This window comes from Chlorocebus sabaeus, chromosome 2 (genome assembly GCF_047675955.1).
Source record: "Chlorocebus sabaeus isolate Y175 chromosome 2, mChlSab1.0.hap1, whole genome shotgun sequence".
NCBI classification, from domain to species: Eukaryota; Metazoa; Chordata; class Mammalia; order Primates; family Cercopithecidae; genus Chlorocebus; species Chlorocebus sabaeus.
Window position 1 is genome coordinate 15,052,645 of NC_132905.1, and position 24,104 is coordinate 15,076,748.

The window sequence follows — 24,104 nt, forward strand, 5'->3', positions numbered from 1 at the left end:
GATCGAGACCATCCTGGCTAAGACGGTGAAACCCTGTCTTTACTAAAAATACAAAAAATTCGCTGGGCGTGGTGGTGGGAGCCTGTAGTCCCAGCTATTCGAGAGGCTTAGGCAGGAGAATGATGTGAACTCGGGAGGTGGAGCTTGCAGTGAGCCGAGATTGTGCCACTGCACTCCAGCCTTGGGGACAGAGCGAGACTGTGTCTCAGAAAAAAAAAAAAAAAAAAAAAAAAAAAAAAAAAAAAATTGAAGGTAAAAATTATATAACCTAAATTGACTAGTGTAAATGTACAATTCAGTAGATTTTAGTACATTCACAATATGGAGAATCCCATTTCCAGATGATGAAGGGATTGTCAAAGAATTAGGGACCATGCTTTAAAACCACCATGATAGGAAAAGGATTTTTTAACATTTTTGTGACTCAATAGCAATATGATTCTTAGGGAATCAGTAACTCCATGCCATTGAGGGGGTCAAAGCATTAGTGAACATCTTTGGCCAGACAGAATCTTATCACGGATAGAGTCACAAAGGCCAGAAGAAGCCCAGTGAATTGAAAACATTGAGATTTCATAATTCTGTTTAATCACAGCAGGAAATGCCACCTGAAAATATCTCTGGGTAGCATTTGACTTTTCTTCACCAGGAAACATGTTCACAAAGAACAAGAAGATCCTGCACAGAACAGTGGGCTAAGTATGTGATGAGAGGTGTAGACCCAAGTGGACCTTGGGCAGGGTGCCTGCTGAGGTCTGTTGTATCCAACTGCCAACCAGGGCGACCCAGCTCGGGCTTCATGGCTGGCCGCACAGGAACGATTTTTTTTTCTTTTGTTACGCTGCGTTTCCATTTTCCACTGTAATCACCTATTCTAGTAGATGATCTGTTTCCATGGCCCACTAAGGACCAAATCAAAGAAAATGAGGCTGTAGCTGAAAGAGGAGGATTTAGTGAAGTTAAAAGGATGAGCTTTTCAGTGGTGAGATTTGTTAAAACACCAAAAAGGTAGTGTAATTTGAGTTATTTTGGAGGCTCTTCAGCTTTTTACCTGACTGGTGCTAATCTAATTGGAGTCAGATGGAGTAGGTGTTTCTAGTACTTACAGCCAATAGTTGATAAACAATTGCTGGACACTGCTATATGGATTTTGTGCATCACAATCACTTGAGAAGTTAAAAAAAGAAATTCTAGGTCCAACCCCGGGATTCTAATGCAGTAGGTCTAGGGTAAGACCCAGGAATCTGGCTTTTGCTTTTATTGTTCTTGCTGGGGTTTTGTTTGTTTGTTTGTTTGTTTGTTTGAGACAGTCTCCCTCTGTCACCCAAGCTGGAGTGTAGTGGCATGATCTTGGCTCACTGCAACCTCCACCTCCTGGGTTCAAGCGATTCTTGTGCCTCAGCTTCCCGAGTAGCTGGGACTACAGGTGCTCACCACCACGCCCAGCTAAATTTTGTATGTTTAGTAGAGATGGAGTTTCACTGTACTGCCCAGGCTGGTCTCAAGCTCCTGAGCTCAGGTGATCTGACCACCTTGGCCTTCCAAAGTGCTGGGATTATGGGCATGAGCCACCATACCCAGCCATGTTGTTGTTAGTGAGCTCTTGGAGTGATTCTGAGGTATGGTCAAGGTTGGAGAACCACGGATCTAAGCGCTGTCAGCACTTCCCCAGCAGTTCTTCCCCCTGACTCCTCCATGAGAGTGATGACAGTATTGCTACAAACGATAAGTGCCTACTGGTATTTCTGAGTCTCCCACCTTCACTCACTAGAGCAGCGTTGGTTGGCACAGTCCTGAGGGCAGCAGTTGTTGTGGACATGTTCTCCTGGGCTGTTTTCTCACTGGGTCCTGTGAAAACTCTGAGGAGCTTTGCTGGGAAAAAACAACAACAACAAAAAAAACACCTTTTTTCACTGACGTGTATATTTTGAATATGTTACGTCATTTACTTATAATTCCTTGGAGGACTCAAATTCAGCACACACCTAAGCACTTTTTAATGGCTGCAAAGTCTTCCAGTAAGTGAATGCACTGCTTTGTTTTCCAGCAGGGACTTGATTATTTAGGTTGTAGTTTTCCCTCTTATGAAATGGGTCGGGAAGAACATTGTTGCAGTAAAGTCTTTGTCCACAGTCCTAGAAGTAGAATTGCTGAACCAGCGGGTATGCACAGTGGTACATATGGCCAAGTTCTCCGCAGGAAGAGGGTGCCATTTTACAACCTGCTGACAGGCCATAAGCAACCTGTCTGTCCACAGCCTGCCAGCATTGGAAATGATAATTTTAAACAAATTGTCAGGTTAGCTGTGGCAAATTTGTGGAGCATGTGATTGTGTGGTGGATCAATGCATCTTCTCTAGAAGATATGCAGTAAAGCCAGCACTTGCTGTCTACAGGACAGGTATAGTCTGGGCCCTCTATGCCAGGCGCTGTGCTAGACCCTGAGTTGAAAACAGCCAGTGCCGTCCCTTTTCCTGTGAACTTAGTCAAATGGAGCTGCCACACATTAACATCAATATCAGCAAAAAGTGCAGTTAGTACAAGTAAGGATTAGAAGAACGTAAAGTATTTCATTTAGGTTGGAGTAATGGTGGTGAGTTCAAGAGCAGTCTTTTCAGAGGAAGAGACATTTCGGCTGAGACTAAAGATCAGCAAAGAGCAGGGACAGTGTATGCCCAGAGAGGGAGCAGCAGCTGCAAAGACCCCAAGTTAAGAAAGTACATGGGTTATTTGTTTATTTAATCTAAGGTTTGTGCTAACGAAGGATGAGTTCTACTCAGTGTCCGAGCTGTTAGGAGCAGTATGGTCATAGCTACAGTATCTGTAATAGAGAAAAACAGGAGCTAGCTTAAATGTCCATTACTAGGGAAGTGGTTAAAAAAATGGCTATGTTTATCCCATGAGTACGAGTGTGGTATCTCGTATACACAGGCCTGAAAGGAGATGAAGTTGCAGAGCTGTTACTGTGTGTACAGTGTGATCCTGTTGGTGTTTCAGTAAACAGCAGAGCCAGCTGTAAGTGTGTGTATGTATTTTTGTTTGTTTCTTTTGTTTTGGAGACAGGGTCTCACTCTGTTGCCCAGGTTGGAGCGCAGAGGCCCAGCATGCAGGCTCACTGCAGCTTTGACCTCCCTGGGCTCAGGTGATCCTCCCATCTCAGCCTCCTGAGTAGCTGGGACTATCGATTCATGCCACCAAGCCCTGCTAATTTTTGTATTTTTTTGTAGAGATGGGGTTTCGCCATGTTGCCCTGGCTGGTCTTAAACTCCTAGGCTTAAATGATCTGCCCACCTTGGCCTCCCAGAATACCAGGATTACAGGCATGAGCCACCGTAAACAGCCTGAAGTTTTTAAAATACTTTTTTATACTTTTGTAAAAATGAATAAATGCAGCTCTTTCTGGTTTTGAGTCCTTATCTTCACTTGGGACAGGTGCATACTTAAGTATCCTTAAGTATATACTTAAGTATTTATTTATTTTCTTGAGATGGGGCCTCACTCTGTCACTTGGGCTAGAGTGCAGTGGTGTGATTTTGGCTCACTGCAACCTCCACCTCCTGGACTCAAGCAGTCCTTCCACCTCAGCCTCCCAAGTAGCTGGGACCACAGGTGCATGCCACCACACCTGTCTAATTTTTGTATTTTTGGTAGAGATGAGTTTTCACCATGTTTCCCAGGCTGGTGTCGAACTCCGGAGCTCAAGTGACCGCCTACCTGCCTCGGCCTCCCAAAATGCTGGGATTACTGGCATGAGCAGTAGCACCTGGCCTAAAATTGGAGACTTTAACCCCTCTTGTTTCCTCAGTGTTCATTGGACCTAGTTTTCTTTTTATTCTTTTTTTTTTTTCCTAACAGAGATAGGTCTCACTATTGTTGCCCAGGCTAGAGTGCAGTGGCTATACACAGACATGATCATAGTACCCTGTGGCCTTGAAGTCCTGGCTTCAGGTGATCCTTTTGCCTCTTGATTATCTGGGACTACAGGCATGCTTGTGCCTGGCTCAGGTTTTCTTTCTTTTTTTGAGATGGAGTCTTGCTCTATTGCCAGGCTGGAGTGCAGTGGCGTGATCTCAGCTCACTGCAACCTCTGACTCCCTGATTCAAGCTATTCTCCTGCCATAGCCTCCTGAGTAGCTGGGATTACAGGCATGTGCCACCACGCCCAGCTAATTTTGTGTTTTTAGTAGAGACAGTTTCACCATGTTGACCAGGATGATCTCAATCTGACCTCGTGGTCCACCTGCCTCGGCCTCCCAAAGTGCTGGGATTACAGGCATGAGCCACCACACTTGGCCTCTTTTTTTTTTTTTTTGAGATAGAGTCTCACTCTGTTGCCCAGGCTGGAGTGCAGTGGCGCAGTCTCGGCTCACTGCAACCTCTGCCTCCCAGCTTCAAGCAATTCTTCTGCTTCAGCCTCCCAAGTAGCTGGTACTACAGGTGTGTACCACCACGCCCGGCTAATTTTTGTATTTTTAGTAGAGACAGGGTTTCACCATGTTGGCCAGGCTGGTCTCAAACTCCTGACCTCGTAATCTGCCCGCCTTGGCCTCCTAAAGTGCTGGGATTACAGGCATGAGCCGCCGCGCCCAGCCAGGTTTTCGTTTTTGAAGCTGCTTTTTTAAGCTCTTTAAGGAATGATATTACATGAGTTGTATTCTTTTTTAGAGGTATTATAAAGAACTGAGAGAAAGTATATATATTTTTTAAATAGTGCAAAACTCATTCTTTCTTACAGTTATCATAGGGGCCTTTTGGACCTTTTAATAAATCTTTATATGATGGGATCTTAGGGATCTTAATTTTCCTGCGTTTTGAACATTTTGCTATTTGTTATTCCACGTAATTATTTCAATACTATTCATCTTCTACTCCCAAATATACCAGATGAGATGAAAATCATAAGAAAATGGAAGAATATGATAAAGCCTCTGGGGTGGATATATAATAGTGAAATAATTGTCATGATGACACCATCTTTTTTTATTCTTATGGCCTTGCCTAGTCTATTGCATTATCGTTCAAGAAGTTAAAAAAAGAAGACTGGAGACACCATCTTTTGAGTCTCCTTTTTGCTTTCATTGAACCCAAGTGAGAATCCAGAATTTTTCTGTTTTTCATCTGTAATGTGAAGGAGAAGAGAACTGACAGTGGAAGACATTTCTGATGATTAACAAATCGGAAGATGAACACAAAAAGACAGATAGATGGCAGCACTCCAGACGGTAATGATGATGGTGAGATTGTCTAAGCAAAATCTCAGACTGTGAGTCTTCAGATGCTAGCATAGATAAATTTTCCCATACTCACAAATCAGCTAGTGATTATTTCTCTGATGTATGGAAAGGAAATGTGGTATTCTCATCTAGTCATTCAACAGAAAGGACTTCACCATGCAACATTTTTCAACAAGAACCTGCCCCATCCTGTTTGCATTAAAAAAAGAAAAAATACGCGTGACAACATTCTTTTATGTTTGGCCGCCAACATTTATTTCTTACCACTTATTGTTAACAAAATAAGTGAAGAAATGCACAAGGAGGTGTGTGTCCAAAGGTGATTGGAAGAAAGTAGATATAAAAATGACAAAAGTCACTGGATTGATCCTTCCGTTGGTGTTTATAAATCCAAAAATGAAAGCATTTTGCACTTACAGAGCAAAGAAATGGCTGCTTTCTCTTCAATAGAATTATGAGTCTGTTTCAAAAGGAGTATGTTTTGACAGTGCCAGTACATGAAGAATCTGAGGTCCTGATAAGTTAGAACCGGTTGGAGATGGACTTGGAATCTGACATCGCTGCAGGTGGGCTGTGCCCCAGGTGCAGGTGCAGGTGCAGCAGGCGATGAGCAGTTAGTTGCATATAGAGGACCTTGCTTTTTTTGGGGGTATATATGCCTTCCAAATTAGAAACATTGGGATAAGTAGCTGGGTTTGCTGTGTTTAAGTTCTTGTTAAAATGTCTGATAAAATGGCTTTTGTCATCCTTTTATTTGGTAAATTATTTGTAAAATGGCTTTAGATATAGAGAAATAAAAGAGTGTTGGAGCCATTATTAAATGGTGATGGCTGATTTTCCTAGCATACTCTGAGGGTTAAGTATGGTTCAGAGCATTTCTTTCTTTTCTGTTGTTTTGTTTTGAAATAGGGTCTTCCTCTGTCACCCTAGCTGGAGTGCAATGGCACAGTTGCGGCTCACTGCAGCCTTTACCTCTTGGCCTCAAGTCATCTTCCCATCTCAGCCTCCCTCGTAGCTGGGACTACAGCCGTGCACCACCACACCTGGCTAATTTTTGTATTTTTTGTGGAGGTGCGGGTTTTGCCATGTTGCCCAGACTGGTTTTGAACTCCTGGGCTCAAGTGATCCGCCCACCGTGGCCTCTCAAAGTGCAGAGATTATAGGGATGAGCTATCACACCTGGCCTCTTTCTTAATGTTGCCTGGATTTTATTGCTGAACTAGACATATGGAATCAGTGTTAACAGTAATTCCTGTGTTGTGAAGACAAGACTGGGTGCTCACTAAACCTTCCTCATTTTACTGGGTGGGAATGGTTTTTGTGGATTAGTTTTGAACCGTTTGCTGCCTCCCTACTTGGAACATTTTGTCAGTCTGGATAATAGGAAATTTTTAATGAGCCAGGCGTGGTGGCGCATTCCTATAATTCCAACACTTTGGGAGGCCGAGGTGGGAGGATCACTTGAGCCCGGGAGTTTGAGACCAGCCTGGACAAGATGGAGAGACTTCACCTCTACCAAAAATCCTTGGAAAAAAAAAATGGTGGCAAGTACCTGTAGTTTCAGCTACTGTGGAGGCTGAGGCAGGAGAATTGCTTGAGCCTGGGAGATCAAGGCTGCAGTGAACTCTGATTATGCCATTGCACTGCAGCCGGGGCAGCAGAGCTGAGGCCCTGTCTCAAAAAACAAACAAAAACTATGTAAAAGAGCAATATAATTTCATTTTCAAATATGTGGTTTTTGCATTTTTATTTTACTGGCTGCTTTGTTCCTAATGATACTCCTCTGGAAGCAGTGGCTTAGAGCAGTGAATCACAACTCCAGTCACCTGGGGACTTATTTAAAAAATAAACAAATACTATAAATAAAACTGCTATCCAGGCCATGCCCTCAAAAATTTGAGTTCAGTTGTCTGGAGCAGGCTCCAGTATCTGAACTTGTGAAGCTCCCAAGTGATTGTAGTGCTGCTCTGGTTGAGAACCACTGGCTTAGGGTGTGGAACTGAGCAGTAGACCCATAGTTTTCTGTCAGTCCTATGTGGAACCTTGATACATGTATATAAAATAGAAAAGGAGCATTTCATTAGTATAAATTGTTACTAAAAAAAATTTTTTTTGGCTGGACGTGGTGGCTCACGCCTGTAATCCCAGCACTTTGGGAGGCCGAGGCGGGTGGATCACCTGAGGTCAGGAGTTCGAGACCAGCCTGGCCAACATGATGAAACCCCGTCTCTACTAAAAATACAAAAAATTAGCCAGGCATGGTGACTTGTGCCTGCAGTCCCAGCTCCTTGGGAGGCTGAGGCAGGAGAATCAGTGGGACCCAGGAGATGGAGGTTGCAGTGAGCCGAGATCATACCACTGCACTCCAGTCTGGGCAACAGAACGAGACTTCATCTCAACAACAACAAAAATAAATATTTGTTGTTGTTGTTGTTGTTGTTGAGATAAGGTCTTATTATGTTGCCCAGGCTGGTCTCAAACTCCTGGGTTCAAGTGACCCTCCTGCCTTGGCCTCCCACAGTGCTGGGATTACAGTCATCAGTGTAAACTTATAAGTTTCGATTTATAATAATGATAAAGGCAATTTCTGAGAATGAGGTATGTGAGTTTTCAAAACACAAAAATATATTCATTTAAAAACACAGCTGGGAAAGATGCAGTCTCACTTTAGGATAGTGATTATCCTAGGATAATGATATCCTAGGATATCATGCCCTGGGAATGATAGTGAGATGGACTTCATTTCCTCTTTGTTTTTTTTTTTTTTTTTTGAGACGGAGTCTCGCTCTGTCGCTCAGGCTGGAGTGCAGTGGCACGATCTCGGCTCACTTCAGGCTCCGCCTCCCGGGCTCACGCCATTCTCCTGCCTCAGCCTCCAGAGTAGCTGGGACTACAGGCACCCGCTACCATGCCTGGATAATTTTTTGTATTTTTAATGGAAATGGGGTTTCACCGCGTTAGCCAGGATGGTTTCGATCTCCTGGCCTTGTGATCCGCCCGCCTTGACCTCCCAGAGTGGTGGGATTACAGGTGTGATGAACCACCACGCCCGCGTCCAGCCATTGCCTCTTCTTTTGAGACAGGAGTCTCGCCCGGCTACTTTTTGTATTTTTAGTAGAGATGGGGTTTCGTCATGTTGGCCAGGCTGGTCTTGAACTCCTGACCTCAAGTGATCCGCCTGCCTCAGCCTCCCAGAGTGCTGGGATTACAGGCGTGAGCCACCTTGCCTGGCCTGTTGCCTTATTTTTTAAGAGGTGGAGTCTTGCTTTGCCACCCAGGCTGGAGTGCAGTGGCACGATCATAGCTCACTGCAGCCTTAAACTCCCAGGCAATCAATCAAGTGATCTTTTTGCCTCAACCACCCCAGTAGCTGGTACTATAGGCACACTCCACTGCACCTGGGTAATTTTTAAATTGTTTTGTAGAGATTAAGGTCTCACTTCATTGCTTAGGCTGATCTTGAACTCCTGGCTTCTGACAAACCACCCATCTCAGCCTCCAAAAGTGTTGGTACTACAGGCGTGAGCCACCGTGCATGGCTCATTGTTTTTCTTTTTCTTTTTTTTTTTTTTTTTGAGACGGAGTCTTGCTCTGTCTCCCAGGCTGGAGTGCAGTGGCTGGATCTCAGCTCACTGCAAGCTCCGCCTCCCGGGTTTACGCCATTCTCCTGCCTCAGCCTCCCGAGTAGCTGGGACTACAGGCGCCCACCACCTCGCCCAGCTAGTTTTTTTGTATTTTTTTTAGTAGAGACGGAGTTTCACCGGGTTAGCCAGGATGGTCTCGATCTCCTGACTTCGTGATCCGCCCGTCTCGGCCTCCCAAAGTGCTGGGATTACAGGCTTGAGCCACCGCGCCCGGCCCATTGTTTTTCTTAAAACAGAAAAAAACAGTCTGATGTCAGTAGCACCTAACTGTTGACATTGGTTAAATCCAGGAAATTGCCTGTTACGTTATTATGTACTTTTCTGTATGTTTGAAATAGGTTATAAATAAAAATAAAAGTTAAACCTAATTGGGCTGATAGAATGAGCAGAACATTGAAAATTGGGGCATGTACATGGTGTTCAAAGTCTTATGACAGTCTGAGCACCTAGTTTATTTCCAAATTGTGTTCTGGCTGCACATAAGGAGAGCATTCCCGTTGGCACAGTTCTTAGCATGTGGACCTTTTTTTTTTTTTTTAAACAGACCATCTATTTAAAAAAAACTCTGGATGCTCTTTAAGGAAACAGCTTTCAAGCTTTATTCTGTTGTGCACAAAAATGAGTTAATCTGGGGTTAGCATAAATACTGTGTTTTTCTGGTATCTTAATATTTGGTGTGAAACAGTTTTGTTGCTGCTTTTTAAAAAATTCAAGCAAAATAAACATCTAAAAGTATTAAACTTTTTTTTTTTTTTTTTTAGTATTAAACATTTTTAAGTGTACCAGTGGCATTAAAATGTATTCTCAGTTTTGCACAACTATCACTAGTACTCATTTTCAGAACCTTTCCATTATTCCAAATAGAAATTCTGGACTCATTCAAGAGTTACTCCTCACTCCCTTGCTCGCAATCCCCGGTAATCTCTACTCTACTTTCTGTTTCTATGCATTTGCCTGGTCTAGGCACTTCATAAAAATGGATATTTGTTTTTTTATGTCTGGCTTATGTCACTTACTGTAATGTTTTCAAGGTTCATCTTTGTTATAGCATGTTTCAGAATTTCGTTTCTTTTTTAAAGGTGAATGTTTTATGGTATGAATAGTAAACATTTGTTTTTCTAGTCATCTGTTGATGGACACTTGGGTTGTTTTTACCTTTTGGCTATTATGAATGCTGCTATGAACCCTGGTGTATAAAAATGTGTTCAGGTTACTACTTTCAGGTCTTCTGGGTGTATATCTAGAAGTGGAATTCCTGGATCATATAATAATTGTATGTTTAATTTCTTGAGGAACTACCAAACTGTTTTCCATAACAACTGTACCATTTTACATTTTCTGTTAAATTACTTTTTTTTTTTGGAGACGGAGTCTCACTGGACTGGCATGCAGTGGTGTGATCTCAGCTCACTGCAACCTCTGCCTCTGGTTCAAGTAATTCTCCTGCCTCAGCCTACCAAGTAGCTGGGACAACAGGTGTGCGTTACCACGCTCAGCTAATTTTTGTATTTTTAATAGAGATGAGATTTCACCATGTTGGCCAGGCTGGTCTCGAACTCCTGACCTCAGGTGATCCTCCCGCCTAGGCATCCCGAAGTGCTGGGATTACAGGTGTGAGCCACCACACTCCCTGCCCATTTTGTGTTTTATTTTTAATAAAATCCAAATCTGGCACAACCATTTTACATTTTCATAAGTGGCTGGAAGCTTCTTGTTTCTCCATATCCAAAAACTTATTTCCATTTCTTTTGGTAACAGCCATCCTTAAGGGTGTGAGAGGTGTGTTACTGTGGTTTTTTTTTGTTTTTTTTTTTTTTTTGAAACGGAGTTTCGCTCTTGTTGCCCAAGCTGGAGTGTAATGGCACAATCTCAGCTCACTGCAATCTCTGCCTGCAGGGTTCAAGCAATTCTCCTGCCTCAGCCTCCCAAGTAGCTGGGATTACAGGCATCTGCTACCACGCCTGGCTAATTTTTTGTATTTTTAGTGGCAATGGGGTTTCACCATGTTGGCCAGGCTGGTCTCGAACTCCTGACCTCAGGTGATCCACCTGCTTCGGCCTCCCAAAGTGCTGGGATTACGGGCGTGAGCCACCACGCCAGGCCAGCTATTTGTATTTTTGTATTTCTTTAGAGAAATGCCTATGTAAGTCCTTTGCCCATTTTCTAATTGGGTTGTTTTATTGTTGAGTTGTAGTTCTTTATATATTCTGGATATTAATCCTTTATGAGATAAATGATTTGCAAAGCCCATTCTGTGGGTTGTCTTCACTCTCTTGATAGTGTCCTTTGATGCATGAGTGTTTTAAATTTTGATGAAGTCTAATATTAATCTGTTTCTTTTGTTGTCTGCAGTTTTCATGTCATATGTAAGAAATCATCACCAAATACAGTGTCATGACACTTTTTCCCCTATGTTTTCATCTAGGAGCTTTACTGTTTTAGCTCTTATGTTTAAGTATTTGATCCATTTTGAGTTCTTAGTGGTGTGGGGTAAGGGTCCTGACTTACTATTTTGCATGTGGATATCTAGTTTTCCTAGCACCATTTGTTGAACAAGCTTACAGTATTATTATTTTTTTCAAGTTTAGTATCTATTTAACTATTAGATTGCTAATTACTTTTGCACCAACCTATAAATTTCAAGCCAAACTTCTGTAGAACCCCAGCCTTTAAGGCGCCTTGCTTGAAATTTCCAGTTTTGGCCCGGCATGGTGGCTCAAGCCTGTAATCCCAGCACTTTGGGAGGCCGAGACGGGCGGATCACGAGGTCAGGAGATCGAGACCATCCTGGCTAACATGGTGAAACCCCGTCTCTACTAAAAATACAAAAAAACCAGCCGGGCGAGGTGGCAGGCACCTGTAGTCCCAGCTACTCGGGAGGCTGAGGCAGGAGAATGGTGTGAACCCGGGAGGCGGAACTTGCAGTGAGCTGAGATCCGGCCACTGCACTCCAGCCTGGGTGACAGCGCGAGACTCCGTCTCCAAAAAAAACAAAGAAATTTCCAGTTTTAAGGATTCACTCATAAAGAAGTAGACCCTTTTTCTGCTTAGGATTTAAACAAAAATACAAGTGTGGGCTGGGTATGGTGGCTCACACCTATAATCCCAACACTTTGGGAGGTTGAGGTGGGAGGGTTGCTTGGGCCCAGTTCAAGACCAGCCTGAACAATGTCGTGAGACCCCATCTCTACAAAACATTGAAAAAATAGCTGGGAGTGGTGCCTATGCCAGTAGTCCCAGCTACTCAGGAGGGTGAGATGGGAATATTGCTTGAGGTGAGGAGTTTGAGGCTGCAGTGAGCTATGATTGTACCACTGCACTTCAGACTGGTCTATAGAGTGAGACACTGTCTCAAAAAACAAAACAAAACAAATATGTGTAGGTTAACAAACCACCACAAGTGCTATGAAGATAGTTTTTACTAAGGTGAGATACACTGAAACCAGATTGGAAAGAAAAGATTATGGAAGGATAGATAGAAGGAATTACAAAAAGCGTTCGGAATAAATTTATTTATCCAGTATTATACCCTTGGTTATATATGTATTTAACCTAGAGTTTGTTTTATTTTAATTTTAATTATAGCTTTTTTTGGTGTGTGTGACACAGTCTCACAGTCACTGAGGCTAGAATACTGTGATCATAGCTCACCTTAGCCTCAACACCCTAGGCTCAGGTGATCCTGCCCTCTCAACCTCCCGAGTAGCTGGGACCACAGATGTGCGACACCTGCTAATATTTGTATTTTTTTGTAAAGATGGGATTTCACCATGTTGCCCAGGCTGGTCTCGAACTCCTGGGCATAAGCAATCTGCCCACGTTGTCCTTAAAAAGTTTTGGGATCATAGGCGCTAGCCACCATGCCCAGCCAGTTACAGCTTTTAATATTCAGGGGCCAGACATGGTGGCTCATGCCTGTAGTCCCAGCACTTCAGGAGGCCAACGTGGGCGGATCATCTGAAGTCAGGAGTTCGAGAATAGCCTGGCCAAGATGGTGAAACCCCATCTCTACTAAAAATACAAAAAAAAAAAAAAAAAAAGCCAGGTGTGGTGGTGGGTGCCTGTAATCCCACCTGCTTGGGAGGCTGAGGCAGGAGAATCGCTTGAACCCAGGAGGCAGAGGTTGCAGTGAGCCAAGATCACATCATTGCACTCCAGCCTGGGCGACACAAGAGCAAAACTCCATCTCAAAAAAAAAAAAAAAAAAAAAAAGTTGACTGTAGGTGGAATACACCTCATAAACAAGGAAATCCACAACAGGTAACATCTTGGATAGTCCTATACCTTACCTATTTAGCAGTTTCAGCCATGGGTTCCTGTTCAGATAGTTCTAATCTTAGAAGCAGGACTTTACAAATTCTTTGACAAAATAAGCAATAATGTGAAGAAAAACAGCTCTTTTGCCATGTTTTGGGGGACTTTGCTAGATAAGTTTTGAGCTTATCTAGTTCCTCTTATTATCACTACAGCACAGTATAAAATCCATGTTATCAGCACGCAGAAGTAAGATCCTTGCTTCTCTTTAATCTCATCCCTGATTGGAAGACTCTTAAGTGAACCTTGTTTGAAAGATGGAATCTCTGCCTTTGTTGAGGAGGCTTTATTAGTTTGTGCCTTGTATTGTTGCCAACAGCAGTTGAGTATGAGATACGTGGCAGTTTTGTACTTTGTTTCACCGTATCCTTATTTATTTCTTTATTTTTAATTATAGGGATAGAGACTCTTTGTTGCCCATGCTGTTTACAGGCATGATCACAGCTCACTCTAGCCTTGAACTGCTAGGCTCAACTGATCCTCAACTGTCAGCTTGCTGAGTACTGGGGCAACAGTCGTGTACTGCCATACCTGGCTGCATTCTCTTAAAAGTGGTTTCCTGCTGGGCGCAGTGGCTCACGCCTTAATCCCAGCACTTTGGGAGGCCGAGATAGGCGGATCATGAGGTCAGGAGTTCAAGACCAGCGTGACCAACATGGTGAAACCCCATCTCTCTAAAAATACAAAAATTAGCCGGGTGTGTTGGTGCATGCCTGCAATCCCAGCTACTCAGGAGTCTGAGGCAGGAGAATCGCTTGAACCTGGGAGGCAGAGGTGGCAGTGAACCGAAATCGCGCCACTGCCCTCCAGCCTGGGCGACAGGGCGAGACTCCGTCTCCAAAAAAAAAAAAAAAGGAAGAAAGAAAAAGTGGTTTTCCAGGGAATTCATGTTCAAATAAGCCTGCATACTCAGGTGGACAGCCTTAATCTGAATTTGCCACGTCCCACATGTATCTGTCTGTATTTTGACTTTTCCAAAATGTGGCTTCCCACTACTTGAGGAGTACTTTTGGAAGTCACTGTTCTGAGCAGCAGTGACATCTTGCTGAACCACAGTCAGGCTGACTCATATCCAAAGGTCAGTTATGTGCGGATTGTTTATGGTGAACTTACGAGGTACAATTTGACTCAAACTTGATAGGACATACATATTTTTAACTTCTTAAATTCAGTGACACTTGATAGGTGTGTGTGGCCTTGGTTAAATTCATAAAGCCAAGACTCAGTGCTTTTAAGGTTTACCATTGCAGCTAGGATGTCTATGGGTGCTTTTTTTGCAGGGGATAGGGTCTTGCTTTGTCACCCCGGCCGGAGGGCAGTGGTGCACAGTCATGGCTTACTGCAGCCTTGACCTCTTGGGCTCATGCAATTCTCCTGCCTCAGCCCTCCAAGTAGTTGGGACCACAGGCATGTACCACCACCACATCCACCTAAGTTTTGTTTTTTTGTTTTTATTTTTGTTTTAGAGACAAGGTTGCTCAGGCTGGTCTCAAACTGCCGTGTTACTCAGGAGGGTCTCAAACACCTGGACTCAAGCTGTCCTCCTGCCTTGTCCTTCCAAAGTGCTGGGATTACAAGCATGAACCACCTCACCCGGCCATTGATGATTTTAATAAGAGCTAACTACTAAACAATTATTCTTACAGGTGAATGGAAGAGAATCCGAAGAAGAAAATCTAAATAAATCTGAAATAAGTCAAGTGTTTGAGATTGCACTTAAACGGAACTTGCCTGTGAATTTTGAGGTAAGCTAATTTTACATGTAGGAATTTTGTATTATAAAATCCTGTTAGCATTTATCATAAGAGTGATTTTTTTCCCTAAATAACATTGGAGTAATATTCACATAATATGAACCTCCAGATTTAAGATTCATACTTTAGTGAAGCAGTGTTTATTCTCTTCTGGGAGCCCCTAACTAAGGGGCATTTATGGATGTGTAGAGAGTTGATGATGGCTTCAGTTGGTGTGGGTACCTCCTGAGCGGCCTGAAGATGGTTGTGTTAGTGTTCACATGTGTATTCTTCTGGACAGGGAGGGCTGGAAGGGCTGGTTCATCACTTAGATCAGTCTCAGAAGCATTTGTGGTCCCTAAAGGTCTCTTCAGAGTAATTTTGAAAAGGACTCAGTTTTTTTTTTTTTTTTTTTTTTTGAGACAGAATCTCACTCTGTCGCCCAGGCTGCAGTGCAGTGGCGCGATCTCCACTCACTGCAAGCTCCACCTCCCGGGTTCAAGCCGTTTTCCTGCCTCAGCCTCCCGTGTAGCTGGGACTACAGGCGCCCACCACTGCGACCGACTAATTTTTGTATTTTTAGTAGAGACGGGGTTTCACCGTGTTAGCGAGGATGGTCTCGATCTCCTGACCTCGTGATCCGCCTGTCTCGGCCTCCCAAAGTGCTGGGATTACAGGCGTGAGCCACCGCGCCCGGCCAGGACTCAGTTTTTGTCATTGTCTAGCGTCTGCCCTCAATTCCTGTTTAATAATTTCATTTGTTGTTGAGACCTTGTGTTCTAAAAACAATAATCAATGAGTTGTCTGTGCAAAGTGGGAAATAAGGTATACTTTAATATATGTTGCCTTAAAAGACAATATAGTCCATCCAAATTGATGAGGGAGGTAAGAGCGGATTTTTTTTTTTTTTGGAGATAGAGTTTCACTCTTGTTGCCCAGGCCGGAGTGCAGTGGCATGTTCTCAGCTCACCGCAACCTCCACCTCCCAGGTTCAAGCGATTCTCCTGCCTCAGCCTCCTGAGTAGCTGGAATTACAGACTTGTGCCACCATGCCCAGCTAATTTTGTATTTTTAGTAGAAATGGGGTTTCTCCATATTGGTCAGACTGGTCTCGAACTCCTAACTTCAGATGATCCACCCACCTTGGCCTCCCAAAGTGCTGGGATTACAGGCGTGAGTCACCGTGCCCGGCCCAGTAAGGGAGGATGTTTAATGTTTCCCTTAGAAATAAGATCTGACCCACAACAGATTCTTTGCAGATTCTTTCGATTTATGTACTTGATTGTGGCTTATTTCTTAAAAAGCCTATCTGAAGCTTACATTCCTGTAAAATAATTCTGAAGTATTCTTTACAGTTACAGGCGATGTATACCTTCTCCTCCTATATGCTAGCACCCTAAACTTACCCAGCTTCAGTGCTCCATCCTTCGGCCGAGTGATGATGATTTCTCACCTCACCCTGCTGATGCCTCTCTGCCTGCCATGGGCCAGAGGTGGGATGGTAGTTGCCAGGGCTCCCTCCTGTGGCACACCTAGGTGTGAGGGCTTGTTTGTTCCTCTCCATTCCCCTGACACTCATTCCTGCCCCTCCACCCTCAGCAGGCAAGAGCAGGTTTACACTGTTCTCTTGGAGTCCAGAGTCCCCACATGGATCTAGGGCTGGAATCTTCTCACCTGGCCCTACATTCCCTCCCTGGCCTTTCTCTCTCCATCAGTGGAGGCTGGGATGCACTTGGGGAGGGACTGAGGGGCTGAGACAGGTGACATTCAGAATGGCTGTTTGGGCTCACTGTTGAGTGGGAACGAGATGGGAGCTGCATCCCAAGGAGTCATGAGGTCTCCCCTGGCACCTGATTCAGGAAAGGGGAGAAGTGTTGCTTTTCTCCCTTGCTGACAGATTAGTCTATCATGAGAGTGGATTTTTACAGGTTGTTGGGGAGGGTTACCAAGACTGTGGGGAGTGGGAGTTGCCTGGCTGGCTTCCCGGGTCACCTCATGTTCAGAGTTGATGGCTTGGGCCAGAGCCTTGGATTCCTGAGAAGCTTACCACTTTTGCTGCTACCCAGAGTCACTGAGATTTCTGGAAACTTAGAGATTGCTATTTTATGTTTCTGTTCTGGGGTGTTTGGGGTCAGATTGCTTCCTTTCCACCTTCACTTTTGCTAAGGTTTCAGATTTGGCTCTCAACTGTGTTCAGGAATCTTAACAGTAGTCACATAAAAGAATTGTAGGAGTGCCCTCTGGTGGTGATCTTTTAAAGTAATTCATCATAGCTTGCATGTAGTTGGTGGCATGAGTACTTATATTCATTAACTCACGTATCAGGAATTTCTTACTAGCTTGCATTATTATGAGCAAGGTCTTTCCTTTCTCTTGCTGCTGAAAGAGTGCCTGGCATGTATTAGATGTTTAGGAAACAGTTATTGAATAAATGAACATGGTAATTTTTGATAATAAATTTGTCATATAGGAAGATGCGTTAGGTGTTTCAATAGGGGAAGACAGGAACCGATTTTTTGGGAAAATATATACAGCTTGACCTTTTTTTTTTTTTTTTTTTTTTGAGTTGGAGTTTTGCTCTTGTTGCCCAGGCTGGAGTACAATGGCACGATCTCGGCTTATGGCATCCTCCGCCTCCTGGGTTGAAGCAATTCTTCTGCCTCAGCCCCCTGAGTAGCTGGGATTACAGATGCACGCCACCACGCCTGACTAATTTTTGTATTTTTAGTAGAGACAGGGTTTCACCATGTTAGCCAGGCTGGTCTTGAACTCCTGACCTCAGGTGATCTACTCACCTTGGCCTCCCAAAGTGCTGGGATTATAGGCATGAGCCACTGTGCCCAGCCACCAATTTGACTTTTGATAAAACATACAGTTTTAGTTAGAAAATGTAATGGTGCTGATTGATACGGTCATTGGGAGACAGTTGTGACATGCTCATACCACATGCAATCCAGGTGATCCTCCAGATTTAGATTGCTGGGATCTTGATGTGGGCAGACAATGCAAGCTGTTGGAGAGGGCCAGGGTGGGTCTGGGTGAATTTGAAATGAGCTGTCAGGGTGGCTGACCTGTCCCTCCAAAGTCTAACCTGAGGACAGGGAAAACACTGTTGTGGGAAGAAGTGTTTCAGAATCTCCACCCTTGGGTGTGGACGGCACCTATGGGAGTTCTTTAAAATCAGTCCATAGGTGCTTGAGCAGGCCAGGTCCTTCCCACATCTCTGCTCCTGGCCACTGTGCTGAATTCCTACCCCCATTCCCTGCTATCTCCCTCCCTGACACCAAAAAAAAAACAAAAAACGATCAACAAGAAGAAAAACAGGTACATCCATTTCATAGTCTCACTTATCTTAACTAGACATTTTTTCAATTTTTCACTTCAAAAATTTCAAATCTATCTAAAAGTTACAAGAATAGAATAATGAGTATAACTTTCACTTAGATTAACCAGTGGTTGACATTTTACCATATTTGCTCGCTCCTTCCTTGGAGCCTCACTCTGTTGCCCAGGCTAGAGTGCAGCGGCATGATCTTGGCTCACTGCAACCTCTGCCTCCCGGATTCAAGCAGTTCTCCTGCCTCAGCCTCCTGAGTAGCTGGGATTACAGGTGCATGCCACCACACTCAGCTAATTTTTGTATTTTTAGTAGAGATGGAATTTTACCATGTTGGCCAGGCTGGTCTTGAACTCCTGACCTCAAGTGATCTACCCACCTTGGCCTCCCAAAGTGCTGGGATTATAGGCGTGAGCCACTGCACCCAGCCTGCTTTTTCTTTTTCTATAAATATACATATTATTTTATTTTCTGTTTTTTACTTTGCTGGATTGACAGAAAGTGGCAGATACACTCTTTAACTCCTAATATTTCAACATGTATCTCTTAAGAGCAAGGACATACTCTTAACCACAATCTATTAAGTAGAGGCAATTTAGCATTGCTATAGTACTGTTACCTAATACACATCCTATAATCACGTTTCACCAGTTGTCTCAATAATGTCCTTTATAGAAATGTTTCTCCCGCTCTAGTGTCTGATGCAGACTCAGACCTTGCACTTAGCTGACGTCTCTCTTTAGCCTCTGCAGTATCTTTAGTATCTGCAGTACTTTGTCAGCCTTTCTCTGTATTTCATGACATTGACACGTTTAAAGGTCAGTTATTTTTGTACAGTGGCCCTCAATTTGGGTATTTCTGATGGATTACTCATAATTAGGTCTAGTTATGCATTTTTGGCAGGATCGCCATGGGAGTGATATTGATCCTTCTCCCCGGTGGTTCCAGCAATCTTTTTTTTTTTTGGACGGAGTCTCGCTCTGTTGCCCAGGCTGGAGTGCAGTGATATGATCTCAGCTTACTGCAACATCTGCCTCCTGGGTTCGAACGATTCTCCTGCCTCAGCCTCCCAAGTAGCTAGGATTAGGCATGCACCTTGGCCTCCCAGAGTGCTGGGATTATAGGTGTGAGCCACCACACCCGGCCCCAGGGATCTTGACGATTCTTGCGGGCACTGATTGTCACTGTGGTAGATGTCAAAATGATGATTTTTTGCATTTCCAGGCTGGCATTCTACAGTAAAGAAAAAAGTTTCCTTCCTCCCCTCTTATAGTTAATTTTATCAGTATAGATGCATTGCTGCTTTTTTTTTTTTTTTTTTTTACCCAAAGTGTTACTCCATTGTTACTGTCACCCATTTTGATGTCCAAATTGTCCTTTAAATTGGTCCTTGTGCCCTTTAACATGCCCCCATCAGTGGTTTTTTTTGGATGAAGGGGTGGTCAGGCTTCTTGCGGTATAATTTACAGTGAAAGTCACCCTGTGTAAGTGCACAGTTTGATGTGTTTTGATAAGTGTATATGGTTCTGTGACCAGCACCATAGTCAAAATAGAACATCTCTCACCCAGTAAATTTCCCTGTGTCCCTCTGCAGTCAGTCTCTCCCCTCTATCCTCAGGCTCTGGCAAGCACTGATCTCATTCTGTCCCTATAGTGTTGCCTTTTTAAGAATATTACATAAATGAAAAAATAGAGTACATTGCCTTTTGTCTGGCTTCTTTAACTTAGCTTGGAGTCATTATTCATGCTGTTGTGTTTCAGTAGTTTGTTCCTTTTTATCACCAAGAGTGTTACATGGTGTGTACACACTACAAGGTATTTATCTATTTACCAGTTGAAGATTTGTATTGTTTTGAGTTTTTGGTGATTGTTAGTAAATCTACAGTAAACATATGCATCTATGGAGACAATGTTTTCATTTTTCTTGAATAAATACTTGAGTGGATTTGCTGAGTTACATGATAAATAAATATCTTTGTAAGAAGTTGTCTGGGTTCATGGGCTCAAGCCTGTAATCCCTGCACTTTGGGAAGCCAAGGTGGGCGGATCACTTGAGGTCAGGAGTTTGAGACCAGCCTGGCCAACAAAGTGAAACCTCGTCTCTACTGAAAATAAAAAAATTAGTCAGGCATGGTGGCATGTGCCTGTAATCCCAGCTACTCAGGAGACTGAGGCATGAGAATTCGCTTGAACATGGGAGTTAGAGGTTACGGTGGTGAACCAAGATCGTGCCACTGCACTCCAGCCTGGGCAACAGAGCGAGACTTTGTTTAAAAAAAAAAAAAAGTTGCCAAACTGTTTTCTAAACCACATGTATCGTTGTGCACTTCACCTGCACGATATGAGAGAGTTTTAGTTGCTCTACATCCTCACCAACACTTGGGTATTGTCAGCTTTTAAAATTTTAGTCATTCCAGCCTGGCCAACATGGTGTAACTCCTTCTCTACTAAAAATACAACAATTAGCTGGGCATGGTTGTGCGCACCTGTAGTCCCAGGTACTTGGGAGGCTGAGGGAGGAGAATTGCTTGAACCCAGGAGCCAGAGGTTGCAGTGAGCCGAGATCGCGCCTCTGCATTCCAGCCTGGGTGGACAGAGTGAGACTCCGTCTCAAAAAATAATAATAATTTTTTTAGTCATTCTAGCAGGTGGACAGTAGTATCTTGTTGTGGTTTTAATTTATATGTCTCCATAAAGACTGCAATACTGAGCTTCTTTTCGTGTTATTATTTTACTATTTTCTTTGATGAAATGTAGGTTCGTGTCTTGTCAGTTTTTTTGAGTGTCTTTTTGTTACTGAGTTTTGGAGGTTCTATATATATTCTGAATTCAGGTTTTTTCTCAGATAAGTATTTTGCAGATATTTTCTCTAAGTCTGTGGCTTGTCGTTTGATTTTAAGTGACTTTCAAAGAGTGGAAGTACTGAATTTTGGTGAGGTGTGGTTTGTCAATTTTTTTTTTTTTTTGAGACGGAGTCCTGCTCCGTCCCCCGGGCTGGAGTGCAGTGGTGCGATCTCGGCTCACTGCAGCCTCCACTCCCGGGTTCATGCCATTCTCCTACCTCAGGATTCAAGTGCCTCCTGGGTTCAAGCGATTCTCTGGCCTCAGCCTCCCGAATAGCTGGGACTACAGGCGCTCGCCACCACGCCCAGCTTTTTACTTTTTTTTTTGTATTTTTAGTAGACACAGAGTTTCACCATGTTAGCCAGGATGGTCTCCATCTCCTGACCTCGTGATCCGCCCGCCTCGGCCTCCCAAAGTGCTGGGATTACAGGCGTGAGCCACCACGCCTGGCCATCAAATTTTTGTGTGCTAAAATATGTTTGGCTAACCTAAAGTCATTTTCCTTAGAAATTTTAGTTTTAGCTCTTAAATTTAGGTTTATGATTCAAGTTAGTTTTCATATATACTGTGACATAAGGGACTTTTTTTTTTTTTTTGTATTTGGATGTCTGATTGTGCCTGCACTGTTTATTGAAGAGACAGTCTTTTTTTTTTTTTTTTTTTCCTTTTGAGACAGAGTTTTGCTCTTGTCGCCGAGGCTGGGTTACAGACTTGAGCCGCCACGCCTGGCCAAGACAGTCCTTTATTAAATAACCTTTGTACCTCCCCTCTTCACATTTTGAGAACTTCCATGCTTTCTGATACAATAAAATGTTTTAGCCCCACTTTGAACTTTCCCTGCTTTAGCTTTAGCCCCAATGGAAACAGAAATTTCTAATAGAAACAGTCTTGGCCATTCCTCCAAGAAGTTCCGGTTCCTTCTAATTGGGAGTTGTGTGTAGAGACAGGACAGAGTGCTAGCATGCTTGTTCCTGTTGGAGAGACATGGCTCCTAGGCCTTGTTAGGAATAGAGCTAGGAAATATGTATATTTTGAAATCACTATTTTATTTGATTTTTGAGAAAAGAGCTCACTTTGTACCTGGGCTGCAGTTCTGTGGCACGATCTCACCTCACTGCAACCTTGACCTCCTGAGCTCAAGCGATCCTGCTACCTCAGCCTCCCAAGTAGCTGGGGCTACAGGCACATGCCACCATGCTGGGCTAATATTTGTATTTGTATTTGTATTTTTTCCTCTGAGACAGAGTTTTGCTCTTGTTGCCCAGGCTGGAGTGACCTTGGCTCACTGCAGCCTCTGCCTCCTGGGTTCATGTGATTCTCCTGCCTCAGCCTCCCTAGTAGCTGGGATTACAGGCATGCGCCACCACGCCTGGGTAGTTTTGTGTTTTTGGTAGAGACAGGGTTTCTCCATGTTGGTCAGGCTGGTCTCAAACTGCCGACCTCAGGTGATCCACCCGCCTCGGCCTCCCAAAGTGCTGGGATTACAGGCATGAGCCACCGAGTCCGGCCAATTTTTGTATTTTTTTGTAGAGACGAGGTTTTGCCATGTTGCCCAGGCTGGCCTCAAACTCCTGGATTCAAGCTATCTGCCCGCCTTGGCCTTCTCAAAGTTCTGGGATTACAGGAGTGAGCCACTGTGCCTGGCCCCTTTTTTACTTTTTTTTTCTTTTTTTTTCTTTTTTTTCTTTTTTGAAACAGAGTCTTGCTCTGTCGCCCAGGCTGGAATGCAGTGGCGTGATCTTGGCTCACTGCAACCTCCGCCTCCTGGGTTCAAGCAGTTCTCCTGTCTCAGCCTCTTAAGTAGCTGGGATTACAGTCACGTGCCACCACACCCAGCTACTTTTTGTATTTTTAGTAGAGACGTGGTTTCACTATGTTGGCCAGGCTGGTCTCAAACTCCTGACCTCAGGTGATCCACCTGCCTCAGCCTCCCAAGGTGTTGGGATTACAGGCGTGAGTCACTGTGCCCGGCCCCCTTTTTTACTTGTTAAATGTCTTTTGATGAGCTGTTTTATTTTATTTTATTTTATTATTTATTTATTTATTTATTTTTGAGACGGAGTTTCGCTCTTGTTGCCCAGGCTGGAGTGCAGTGTGGTACTACCTCAGCTCACTGCAACCTCCGTCTCTCGGGTTCAACCAATTCTCCTGTCTCAGCCTCCTGAGTAGCTGGGATTACAGGTGCCTGCCACCACACTCAGCTAATTTTTTATATTTTTAGTAGCAATGGGGTTTCACTGTGTTGGTCAGGCTGATCTCGAACTCCTGACCTTGTGATCTGCCCACCTTGGCCTCCCAAAGTTCTGGGATTACAGGCATGAGCCACCACACCTGGCCAGTGGTTTTTAATTTTGAGGAATTTCTTTCTTTTGTCTTTATGGTGGATATATTTTGTGTTCAACTCTTTGTCAGCCTTACAGCTTGAGGCTTTCTCCTGTTCTAAAATCTTTGTAGTTTTAGTTTGGATCACATTTAAGTGATCCTAGGTCTAATTAATTTTTGTTTGTGGTATGAGTTAGAGATGATGGTTTGATTTTTTTTTTTTTTTCTTTTTTTCTTTTTCCCCCCGCTCCGTGAGGTATCTAGTTAGTTGCTTTGGTACTATTTTTTAAGAGAGATTTTTAATTTGTTTTGGTGTGTTTGCCAAAAATTGAGTGACCTTGTATATGCAGGTCTTTTTCATGCCGTTTTGTTGATCTTTTATCCTTACACAAAACCATATGCTAGCTGTTGTGATTTTATAGGAAGTTTTAAAATCTGGTAGTGTAAGTCTTCTAACTTTGTTTTTCTTTTTTTGAGTGTCTTGGCTAATGTCGGTTAGATTTTTTTTTTTTTTTTTAACTTTTTGAGGTGAGGTTTTGCTCTGTTGCCTAGACTGGGGTGCAGTGGTGCGATCATAGCTCACTGTAGCCTTGATCTCCTGGGCTCAGGTGATCCTCCTGCTTTAGCCTCCCACGTAGCTAGGACTACATACAGGGGCACACCACCACACCTGGCTA

The 24,104-nt window shown here is 43.6% G+C and overlaps 1 protein-coding gene across 6 annotated transcripts in view; it reads left to right on the plus strand.

The window, feature by feature from the left end:
- STAU1 (staufen double-stranded RNA binding protein 1) overlaps positions 1-24,104 on the plus strand; it is a 79,177-nt gene that overhangs the window by 41,956 nt on the left and 13,117 nt on the right. For all 6 annotated transcript variants that reach the window (XM_037982658.2, XM_008014542.3, XM_008014553.3 and 3 more), the window contains one exon: positions 14,838-14,936. In XM_037982658.2, the coding sequence (XP_037838586.1) occupies positions 14,838-14,936 (99 nt within the window). The remainder of the gene's footprint in view (positions 1-14,837; positions 14,937-24,104) is intronic.